Genomic DNA, 12728 nt, shown 5'->3' on the forward strand with positions numbered 1-12728 from the left:
ACACAGGTAAATATTTTCAGACTCAACTTTTTAATAACTGTGGAATTGATCAAAATATTGCAAAAATAAAAGGCATGTTTATTGAAGAAAATGACTAAATAATTGGGAGAAAGGTGAGTTTTGTGGTATTCTATCTTGCTGTATTCCCATTGCCTTTTTTCTGTTCCACAGTAGCTTTGAAAAACTAGCAGCTGCACAATCAAGGAAAGTGTGAAAACCACAATTCTGGCAGCCATTGGAGAAGGCAGAATGGGTTTGAATTTCCCTTAAAGCTGGGAAATATCACTCACAGGGCTTGTATTATTTGAATTGACTCACAGATTGCTCATTTCAATTTTTTTTCTTCAGGGAATTTCTCTAAATAATCAGCAGTGATTGTGCAGTACTGCTGCTTCCACAGGAAACAAAAAGAATAAAATTGCAAAGAGGGAGCTCAACAATAAATCTAAAAGGAAAAAAAGTGAATAATAAAGTAGCCTTAGAGAGCTTTGAAAATCTGCGATCTGTCCTTGAAATCCAAAAGATCACACACCCAACATGTGTACCTGTCTAGAAAATAACTGAGAAGACTCTAATCTCACAATTCTGGCTGACCTTGATACTTTTCATAAGAAAGATCTGATGGCTAAGGCAGAGTTATAACTGCCTGTCTATGTGTTGAAGGCATACCTCAAAGTATTGAACCCTTCAAGAAGGTTCATAGACTTATTGGTTCAAACCATTTAAAAATATCTGTCTAATTATTAATTATTTGCTAACCATAAAGTTTAACTGATCAGAAACTTCAGTAGCTTCATATAACAATATAATATTAGTCTATGTAGTGTATAATAATATTATTATATAATATATACACTATAATATATATACACTAATATATAATATACATACACTATATATAATATACACTATATAATATACACTATATATATAATATACACTAATATATACACTAATAATATTAGTGTATAATATTAGTCTATGAAGTAACTAAGCCAACTGCAATGTCAAGAACAACAAACCTTGGGGAAGAAGAATACTCCTGCAGAATACTCTACCTAAGAAGAATATGTTATTTTCAAGTGCACATGGAATATTCTGTAGGAGAGACATAGCTGCTTTTTTCCCCAGAAATTTTCAAAGTAATAGTAAAATTCATATGGAAGTTCCAGGGACCCAGAATAGCCAAACCATCTTGAAAAAAGAAGAAAGTTGGATAATTCATACTTCCCCATTTTAAAACTCAGTATGCAGGTGCTGTTATTATGATAATGCGTTACTGGCATAAAGCCAGACATAGAGATCAATGGGATAGAGTGAAGGGTCCAGAAATAATCCTGTAACTTATGGCCAGTTGACTTTGACAAGAGTCCTAAGATCAGTTGAGGAAAAAAAAAACGTTCTGCAAATAGTGCCAGGGCAACTGGGTAACACATGTGAAAGGAAGAATTTGGATTTCTGCCTCATACCATATGCAAAACTTAACTCAAAATGGATGAACATTAACAACAAAAACAATCTCTCTGACTTCTTTTGTAGCATTAAGTGTTTGTGGACAAGAGATCAATGAACATTTCCATTTTTTCCTATTGACTCTTTCTGAGTAAAGTATTTATCTTCTCTATGCTAAGGGTGAATCTCGAATGAATTTGTGGTATTTTGTAAGGTAACTTCCACATGTTCCATAGTATATGTCACAACTTAATCCTAAGAAGAAAGAAATGTCATTATGTTGTGTCCTCTATTGGCTCTGAATATAGTTTCCTTGATACCAGGAATGCTGAACTAGTTTTCCAGTTCTTATAGGAAGGGAAATCTATTTAAAGGTTTTTTTTTTTTTTTAAATTAAAAGTATTAACTTGGACACATTGTTTTTCTAGGCTTTCCATATGTTCTCTGTAATTAAAATACCATTTGATGTTATACTTCATGTTATTGGGAGGAAGTTGGAGAATTTAAAGGATCCTTAAAGGCACTAAAGACTATTTATCTTAGTTCTGCTTAGCTTAACTTAGTGTGTGTGTGTGTGTGTGTGTGTGTGTGTGTGTGTGTGTGTGAGAGAGAGAGAGAGAGAGAGAGAGAGAGAGAGAGAGAGAGAGAGAAAACACACATTGGCTCTAGAAGGGTAGAAGGTTGGGGAAGGGCGGAAGGGGTAATGTGTATTGTTTACTAGGTAATGACACTCCACAGTTACCACTAATTTTGTTCTTACAGCAACACCCTTACATAGGTATGATTATGTCTTTTTGACAGGTGAGGAAATTGAAGCTCAAATCATTTATCCAATGTCACAGAGCAAGAAGATGATAGAATTAGGTTGTCAATCTAGATCTATTTCTCTCTAAAATGTATGCCCCTCCTCTTTCTCTGTGATGTCTCCTCAAATAGAATCCTCATCATCTAATACTCATCTATTGTTTTTTTTTCTAACATGTGTCTTTATCTACAATCCTGTAAAATCTTTCTTCAGGTACCTGAGTAGATATGAACTAGAATGCAGAGAGATGGATTTGGGCTTACTATTAAGGAAAGAGTTTTTAATAGAGTCATCCTGAATATATGGAATGACCTGCCTTAGAAAAAAGCATGTGCTCTGTTACTTGGAAGATTAACAGTCCCAGACAAACTGAGTCTGTCAGTTTTTCCGGAATGTGGAGCTTTTAGTTTTAAAACTGGCATAGTCCTGTGCACACTGCTTCAAGCTGATTACTACTACCATCACTAAAGTTGTATGATTGCGGGCTGGATGGCTGCAAATAGTAGGTATTGCTAAAGGTTTGAAGCATTATGTGAATGGTTTTATAATACTATACAACTTGCCCCTTTTACTGTGGAACTAGCATCACCTTGTTGCATGTGATTTTGAACCTAATGTCTAAAATCTGATAAAATTGGGCCAGGGTCAGGTGGGTAAATATAGCAAAAATAAAGCAGAAAGGGAACAGGAGAGAAGTTGAATCTCAGTACTGTCTGTACCATGAGAACATAGCCAAGATTTCATTATCATTGTTTTGTTCATTCATTTTTATTGTTTTGTGTTAATATAATAATATACTCCTAGGTGGTTAAGCTTTATTTCCAACTTGAAACCTGGGTGTTCCCTCCTGCAATTATGTTGTGTTTAGTCCTGTAAGATTCTGGTACTTAGTAGGTTGTGATATTGTGGTATAATAAGCATATATTTGGTCTTTGTCCCTGATTCCTCCATAAAGCCCCTAAACCCTTGGAATTTCCTGAGTGCTAGAGGTCAGACAACTGTCTTGATATTCATAATCTTCTTTAGCCACTCCTGAGTTTATGTTGATGAGATGACTCTTGCAGTATGGAGGTTGATTTGCCAGAGGAACCAACCATGTGGCTAGAGGGTTAGATCTTTAAACCCCACTCTCCAACATCCAGGGACGGAACGGGGCCTGGAAAATGACTGAGCTTCAACCAGTCAGACATGCATAATAATCCCCCTGTAGCAACACTAAACAATGGGGTTTTTGGAGATTCTAAATTGGTTAACACATGGGAATTCTGGGAGGTGGCACTTCTAGGAAGAAGGGACTCTGCACCCCACAACCTTGCCTTATGCATGTGTTCCGTTTGCTGGTTCCTGAGTTGTATCCTTTAAAATACAAGCTTGTATTAGTATTTTGCTGAGTTCAGTGAACCATTCCAGGAGGTTATCAAATTCAAGGAGGGGTTTATGAAACCCTCCAATTTATAGCTGGTTGGTCAGAAGTATACAGTTCACGTCCTGGAACTTGTGACTGATGTGGAAAATGGAGGGGGCAGTTTTCAGGGGCTGAGACCTTTAGCTGTTGGGTTGGCACTTACTCTGGGTAATAAGTATCATAATTGAATTCTAGGACACACAATTGGTTTCTGGAGAGCTTGAGAATTGCTTAATGTTAGGGAAAACCCCACACATTGGTGTCAGAGTGTAGCATAAATATAGGAAAACAGTTGACTATTTTCCTTTACAGGTGAATCTGGGTTTAACTTGTGTAGAAAAGGGCATGACATTGATATTTTTTAAGCTCCCCAAGTGATTCTAATGAACCATTGTTTAGTATTACTGCTTTAGACCCAACAAGGAACAGAACTAACATTTATTGAATGGTTACTATGTGTGTTGGGAAACTATACATGTGTTATGTCATTTAACCATCAAAGCAACCCTGTGAGACAAGAAGTATTTCTAGATAAATAAAATGGATCTCAGAGAGATTAAGTAACTTTTCTAATGTTACACAGCTAATAAGTCAAATGTGTTTTTTACTTCACCACAGTGCTTCTAAAATAAAGACAAATGACTCAACACTTTGCAAAATCTTTTTGCAAACCATGTTTCATTCCATTTCTATAACCAGTCTGAAATAATAAATTAAGGCATATAAAAGGTAAATGAAGAGAAATTGTTCTAAGTTGGTTACTAGTGGAGCAGGTACCCAAGCTCAGGTGTTGAAGTTGTAGAGCTGCCATTTTTTATACAGCAAACCCATTGCCCCTTCCTACATCTTTTTGCATGTCTATGAAATGAGAGAATTCCTAGCTATTCCTAAGGATGACTATGATGAATAAATAAAATATTAAAGAAGTTTTGAAGGGATATTAATCAGCTTATTGCTGTGTTGAAAATACCTGACAAGTACAAGTTAGAGGAGGAAAAATTTACTTTGCACTCATGGTTTCAGAGGTCTGTGGTTTGTTGTCTCCATTTTTCTGGCCCAAGGTGAAGCAGAATGTGGTAGATACGGTGGTGGGAAGCTGCTCAGCTCATGGCAGCTGGGAAGCACAGAGACCAAATGTTCTAGGGACAAACCATAAATCCCAAAGTCCTGCCCCCAGTGATCTACTTCCTCCAACCAAACCCCACCTGCCTATAGTTACCACCTAGTTGTCCATTCAGATGATTAATCTATCAAATGGTTACAGCCCTAATCACTGCCTAAAAGCTCTACCTCTGAACCTCACTGCATTGGGAATTAAGCTTCTAAAACATGAGATTTTGGGGGGACATTTCTAGATTGAAATCATAATAGTAGGAGATTGGGGAGAAAAGGAAAAAAAATGAGAAGCATTCAATCAGCCTTGGAGACATTCTCCTCGCTATCTTAGATTTGATGCCTTCCTCTACTAGTTGTGTGAAGTTAAGGCACTGATCTCTACTTGTGTAGGACAGATCTCTTCCACTTGTCTACCAAGAATCATGATTAATTTGCTTTGTCTTTTATTCTCTCCTACCAGCTGAATCCTTCAAGGAGTTTGCTGAATTGCTCAATGAAGTAGAAAATGAAAGGATGATGATGGTAGGTCACTTATCTGGAGCTGAGATCATGGCTGATATTGGGATATTTTTGTCTTTTTTGGTTGGATTGATCCTCTGCTATTTCAGGTGCTGTTTAAAGGGTTCTGGGTACTCTTACAATAATTAATTAATTAATATCGTTATTCTATCTGAAGCTCCCACCCCCAAGAGTTTGGCATTAGGCAGAGGGAAATTAATGTGGAAATTCCATCCCTATTCATTTCAGTGAGAAAAATTTTCAGAGGAACTTAAAGTGAACTTTTGAACACGTTAAATAAAATTATAGTCTTTAGTGTTCTTAATCGAATTTTTTAGTAATCTTTTTCTCTGTTAACAGAAATACTAGCATAAGTTTATTTGTATTTGATTAATTAGTCTTTTATTAAAAATCTATGCAGTGATTTTCCTCCCCTTATATTTAAAGACTAATTTTGTAAAACGAATAGACAAAGTCCATTTTTAGAGTACTTTAAGTTTTGTGGAAAAATTGAGTGAAAAGTACAGAAAGATCTCATATATCCCCTCATCTCCCCTATTATTAACATCTTGGTAGTGTGGTTCATTTTTAATAATTAATGAGTTAATATGGATACAGTATTGTTAACTAAAGACCATGGTTTACTTTTAGGTTTACTCTCTTTATGGCACATTCTATATGTTTGATAAATGTATAATGGCATTCCTCCATATTACCATACAGAATAGTTTCAGAGCCATAAATATCCCCTGCTTAACCTGTTCACTGCTCCCTTTTTCTTCTGCGACAAAACCCTGGAAAACATTTTTCTTTATTTATTTTTTCTTTTCTCTTTTTCCCTTGGTGGTACTGAGGATGGAGCCCAGAGCCTTATACATGCTCATTAAGTGCTCTATCACTGAACTACACCCACAACCCATTACTGTGTTTTCACCTTTTCAGAATGTGATACAGCAGGAATTATATAGTAAGTAGCCTTTTCAGATTGAACACTTATAGTTAGCAATATGCATTTAGGGTTGTTTATGTCTTTCAATTCTTTATAGTTCATTTCTTTTTATAATCAAATAATATTTAATTTATGATATATCATAGCAGATTTGCTGATTCACCCACTCACACATGCCAGGAAGGTGTGGTACCGCTGAACGGTATCTTGGTTGCTTCCATGTTTTGCCCCTTATGAATAAAGTTGCTATGAACATTTAGTGTGTAGGTTTTGTGTAGAAATAAGTTTTCAACTCTTGTGGGTAAATACTAAGGGATACACATGCAAAATAATATAGCTAGAATATGTTCAGTATTTTAAGAAACTATAAAATCATCTTCCAAAGTGTATTATTTTGCATTCATACCATCAATGTTCCCTGTCCTTGTGAGCATTTGGTGTTGTCAGTGTTTCCAACTTTGGCCACTCTAAAACGTATGTGGTGGTATCACAGTGTTTTTAATTTGTAACTTTTTAAAATGTCAAATGATATTGAACATATTTTCATAAGCTTAATTGCTGTCTGTGTATGAAATATCTTTTGTCAGTTTTTTAATTGGTAGTTTGTTATTGAATGTAAGAGTTCTTTGTCCCAATGGCTTGGGAGGCTGAAACAGGAGGATTGCAAGTTCAAAGCCTTCCCTAAGCAACTCAGGGAAACCCTGTCTCTAGTGGTAGCACACCTTCCTGGCATGTGTGAGGCACTGGAGTCAGTTCTCAGCACTGCATATTAATAAACAAAATAAAGGTCTATCTACAACTAAAAAAAATTTTTAAAAAAGGCATTGGGATGTGGCTCAGTGGTTAAGTGCCCCTGAGTTTAATCCCTGGTACTAAAAAAAAGTTCTTTGTGTATTTTGGATGCCAGTCCTTCATTCAATTTGTGTTTTATTGAAATTTTTCTCCTAATCTGTAGCTTGTCTTTTCATTCTTTGTGTGTGTGTGTGTGTGTGTGTGTGTTGCTGGGAAATGAACTGAGTCTTTTCATTCTTTTTTTAAATATTTTTTTAGTTGTCAATGGACCTTTACTTTTAATTTATTTATATATAGTGCTGAGACTCGAACCCAGTGCCTCACACATGCCAGGAAAGTGCTCTACCAGTGAGCTACAGCCCCAGCCTGAGTCTTTTCATTCTTAATAGTGTCTTTTCCATAGCAGAAATTTTTATTTTTTTATATTTATTTTTTAGTTATAGGTGGACACAATATCTTTACTTTACATTTATGTGGTACTGAGGATTGAACCTAGTGCCTCATCCATGCTAGGTGAGCACTCTACCACTGAGTCACAACCCCAGCCCAGAAGTTTTAAGTTTTAATGAAGTCCAGCTTATCACTTTTTTATAGAGCATAACTTTGGTGTTTTATCTAAACACTCATTACAAAATCAATGTCATGGGCTGGAGTTGTAGATCAGTAGTAGAGTACTTGCCTAGCACATGCAAGGCTCTGGTTCGATCCTTAGCACCACATTAAAAATAAAAGAAAACCAGAAAATGAGGTCACAGAGTTTTCCTATGCTATCTTCTAGAACTCTTGTACATCTAGGTCTGTAATCTATTTGAGTTAATTGTTAAAGGGTTTAATATATGGGTCTAGGTTCATTTTTCCATGTGGACATCCAGTTGTTTCAGCGTCATTTGTTAAAATGATGAGAGACTTGTCTTTTCTCCATTTAATCACTTTCTCTCCTTTATCAAAGATCAGTTGACTATACTTGTGTGGATCTATATCTGTAGCCTGTATTTCTGTTGAATGGATATATTTGTCTATTTTTCTCCAATAATGCATTGTCTTGATTACTTATCTTTATAGTAAGACTCAAAGTAAGGTATAATCTTTATAATCAGTTTGTCCATATCTACAAGATAAGTTGCTGGCATTTTGACAGGGATTTCATTGAATCTATAAATCAAGCTGGGAAGAATCTAGTATCATAAAAATATTGCCTCCTGATATTCAGAAACTTGAATTACTTCTCCATTTACTTATAACATGTTTGACTTATATCATTAGAGTTGTGTAGTTTCCTCATACAGATGTTTTACATTTCTTGCTAGATTTGAACCTGAGACTTTCATTTTTTAAAATTAATTTATTTCAATTAGGCATGTATGACAGCAGAATGCATTTTGATTCATTGGACACAATTGCAGCACAACTTTTCATTTCTCTGGTTGTGCATGATGTAGAGTTTCCCCATATGTGCAGTCATACATGTACCTAGGATAATTATGTCCATCTCATTCCACCATACTTCCTGCCCCCATTCTCCCTTCCCACATATCATCTCCCTCCCCTTTGCCCAATCAAAGTTCCTCCATTTTTTCCATGCCCCCCCCCACCGTTAGGATCAGCATCCTCTTTTTTTTGTTGAGTCAAATTATTTTAACAGTTTAAAAAGTAATCTTTGTGTGGTACTTAGACCGGCAGCACCAGCAGCACCTGGAAAATTGTTAGAAATGCAGGTTCTACTGGGAATTAAATATGGAAAAACCAATGTTTATCAGTATTCTTTTTTTAAAAATTTTTTATTGGTTGTTCAAAACATTACAAAGCTCTTGACATATCATATTTCATACATTAGATTCAAGTGGGTTATGAACTCCCATTTTTACCCCAAATACAGATTGCAGAATCACATTGGTTACACATCCACAATTTTACATAATGACCTATTAGTAACTGTTGTATTCTTTTTTATTAGGACCATGAGGGTAAGGTGGGAACTCTGTAGAGAATAACAAAGTGATCTACCTTCTGTTTCTCTTGTGGCATAACTTTAATTAACATCTCAGTTTATAAAACTCATTTATTTCAATAATAAGAGTAATTTATCAATCATCCATCTTTCTTTTCAACAGAGGGTTCTGACTTTTCAGAATGCTGCTCCTATTTTATCTAGGCTCCTAGAGAAGCAGGTTTGAAAGCAGAATTTCGATGTAGGGAAATTGGAGAATTAGACTCTCATTCTAGCTTGGCCCCTAAGTTACTTATTGACTACAGACTAATCATTTTGTTTCTGTGTGTCCCCCTTTTCTTATTTGTATAGCAGGAGAAATTCTCCCTACCTTTTATGGTTATTATAAAGTACACAATATGATATAGTAAATATGTTAGTGTTTGTAAAGGGAAAAACTGTCAATTCTTTAAGCATCATTTTTAGTTATCTTTGGTTATTCTTAAGATTTTCCACATGTGGATATGTGACTTAAGAAATTTCCTAGCTTAAGAAATTGGCTAAGTGTACTAAGGAGAGACCAATGTGGGTGGTTTCTCTGAAACCTCATAGATGGTCCCCTAGCTGATCCAAACTCTACTAAATATTCTCTTCTCCCCAGAGAGTTTGTGGATGGCTGCCCATGTTGTTTTCAGAGGCATTCAACCCCATTTTCATTCAGATGCCACTAGATGCTCAGCTGTACTACTCTCCAGCTCTTATTGTTTCATGATCTCTTTTATTTATCCAATAACAAAACTCTAAAATATTGAAGGAGAATATTCGTCTTTTGAGATGTTGTTTTTCTCACCCTTCTTGCTGGCTCTTTACCACATGACTGACTCACTTGTTTCTGTCTTTAATTATGTGCACCCTTTTGTTCCCTACATTTTTTCAATCATGTATTGAGTGTTTGCTCCCCATTTCCCACTTAATTCCAAGAATGTTGTGAAGGTTAATAGGAGCCTTTCACACCATGCCAGGAATTCATTGCTTGATGGCACCTTTCCCTTTTCTGAGGACCATGAGTCCTCTACCACAATCTGTATGATATGAGAAGTGTTTAAAAGTTGTGCATCCTTTTAAAATTCAGATTCTAAAATATGAATTGTAATAACAGCAAAGGTTCTATGGCCCTAGAATGTGAAAATGACCAGAGCCTCATTATTTCCATAAATAAATATAAAATGTGGCAGGAACCATGGAGGGAAGAATTGCAGAACATCCCAGCTGTGATGTTCTTCATGGTACTCTGGGGGAGGTTGTATTATCTCAGAGGTGACCTTTTAGTGTCTGTGTGGCAGATTTCCTGTATAAAGAGGAAGCTTTTCTAGGTGCCTTTCTGACTCTGAAGAGGGCCCTGTTGGAAATATGCAAGATCTGTCTTTAAGACTTCTAAAAAAAAAACAAAACTAAAGAATCTCATACTATTTTAATATTTTAAACAGCATAACCTCAATGCCATCTTTCAGTAATTTTTTCTTAACAAAGATTCCTGAACAATTCTGCTGTACTAGACTGGCTGCTATCTCTATTCTTTTTTTAATTTTTTTTTTTAGTTGCAGATGGACACAATACTTTTATTTTATTTATTTACTTTTATGTGGTACTGAGGATTGAACACATTGTACCTCCTGCATCCTAGGCAAGTGCTCTAACGCTAACCCCGGCCCCACCATCTCTATTCTTCTAAAGACCTTATCTCATGTAAATGTGGGCATATTTGATAGGAAACTGATGAGATAAACTAACGTGTTTAGGAAAAAAAAATTGTGGTTCTGAGGATTGAACCCAGGGCTTCATGCATGTGAAGCAAGTGTTCTACCACTGAGCCACATCACCAGCCCAAATTATGTGTTCAGGATGGTACTTCTCATGGTGGATATTCTCCCCTGATATAGCAGTTAAGAATTTTTCTCTCAGAGAGCTCATAAAATGGAGGCAGTGATCAGAAAGTGGATTATAGACCAGATTTACTTAAAAATGTTTCTTTGAGTAGATGGTAGATTTCTAAGGGTTTTAAGGGTAAAATAGAATGAAGAAGAAGAGCCAAGCTTCAATATGGCCTGTCTACATCCCTAGCTGTACGTTCTGTCAGAAGATAGCATAATAAAAAAAATGAGTATAAAAGAGAGGAAAAGGTTTAGAGTGTCTATCTGTGGTGTGGGAAGCTGTGAGTAGAATTACCAATGTGATTGAGAGAAAACTATGGATTCCCATTTCAGTGAATCATCTACTACTTTCTTAGACTGAGCAGGGACCAAACATATCAGTGGCAAGTTGCTTGCATACTTGTTTATGCAAACAGTCCCTCTTGGAACATTAAAAGAAAAACATAAACTGTGCTGTCCTGGGAGTTCCTGAATATGGAAAGGCACAGCTTGGCATCCATACAGAGGCTTGGTATATGCTATTCTTTTCACAAGTGGCATGCTCACTTTTTATTTAAAAGAGTTTCTGAATTTTCCCAGATGGTCACTTTTTACATGATACTTTGTAAAATTGGAAGTGTTTTCTAGTTATCTATTTCAGGATACTAGCTTATTCTAAAACCCAGTGGCTTAAACTAAAACAATTTAATGAGTTTGTGAGTCAGAGATTCAGACAGGGTCAGTGGGGTGTGTTTTTCCACACAGTTGGATTCACCTTGCAGCTGAGTTGATATGGAGAATCAAAATGGCTTTCCTTATATGTCTGGTACCTTGACAAGGATGGATAGATTTGACTGATACTAGACATTGACCAAAATGTCTACCTTTAACCTCTCCAGCTATTAGTCTCAGGGTACTTCAATTTCTTACATATACTGTCAGGGCTGTCAAAGAGTATTCCTAGAGAACCAGGTGGATACTGATGGCCTTTTATGACCTAGCCTCAGAATCACCTAGTATCACTTTTAATTTAATCTTTTGTTTCAGAACAGTTACAAGTCAGCTCATATGCAAGGTAAAAGGGACTAAGACTTCATTGTTCAATAGGAAGTGTGTCAAAGAATTTGTTTCAATTTGATTCATGCCTGTAATACCAGTGGCTTGGGAGACTGAGGCAGGAGGATCATAAATTCAAAGCCAGCCTCAGCAACTTAGCAAGGCCCTAAGCAACTCAGCAAGACCCTGCCCCTAAATAAAATATAAAAAAGGGGTTGGAGATATGGTTCAGTGGTTAAGTGCTCCTGGTTCAATCCCTGGTACCAAAAATCAAACAAACAGAAATTTTGGCCATGATTTTAAAGATTTCTATAATAGTAAATAGGAAAAAAAATGACTTTCTACTCTATCTATGACAATGATGACTGAAATTGTTGTCATGTGGGTACAAAAATTGATAGTATATCATCCATAGTCCTGGGAACTGAAAAATATGTTGGGTATGATGTCTGGACTAGTACTTTTAGTACAAGGATTCTTGTTTTCAATCAAGGAGAGAAGGAGAATCACTAATGTTTTTCTTTACTTTTTGGGGGGAGGTACAAGGAATTGAACTCAGGGGCACTAGACCACTGAGCCACATCCCAGCCCTATTTTGTATTTTATTTAGAAACAGGGTCTCACTGAGTTGCTTAGCATCTCTCTTTTGCTGAGGCTGGTTTAAACTCACAATCCTCCTGCCTCAGCCTCCCAAGCTGCTGGGATTACAGGCGTGTGCCACCATGCCCAGTGGATGTTTTTATTTTTGATGCCAGAACTGACAGCATAAGTTTGATTGGATCAGAAATCAGTGTGAAACTTTGTGAGAAAAAGGGACT

At 36.2% G+C, this 12728-nt stretch overlaps 1 protein-coding gene across 3 annotated transcripts in view; it reads left to right on the forward strand.

Annotated features, from left to right (window-relative positions):
* The window catches only part of Ophn1 (oligophrenin 1), a 370997-nt gene that overhangs the window by 124370 nt on the left and 233899 nt on the right, over positions 1-12728 (forward strand). For all 3 annotated transcript variants that reach the window (XM_077106704.1, XM_077106703.1, XM_077106705.1), the window contains exon 4: positions 5239-5300. In XM_077106704.1, the coding sequence (XP_076962819.1) occupies positions 5239-5300 (62 nt within the window). The remainder of the gene's footprint in view (positions 1-5238; positions 5301-12728) is intronic.

This window comes from Callospermophilus lateralis, chromosome X (genome assembly GCF_048772815.1).
Source record: "Callospermophilus lateralis isolate mCalLat2 chromosome X, mCalLat2.hap1, whole genome shotgun sequence".
Taxonomy (NCBI): domain Eukaryota; kingdom Metazoa; phylum Chordata; class Mammalia; order Rodentia; family Sciuridae; genus Callospermophilus; species Callospermophilus lateralis.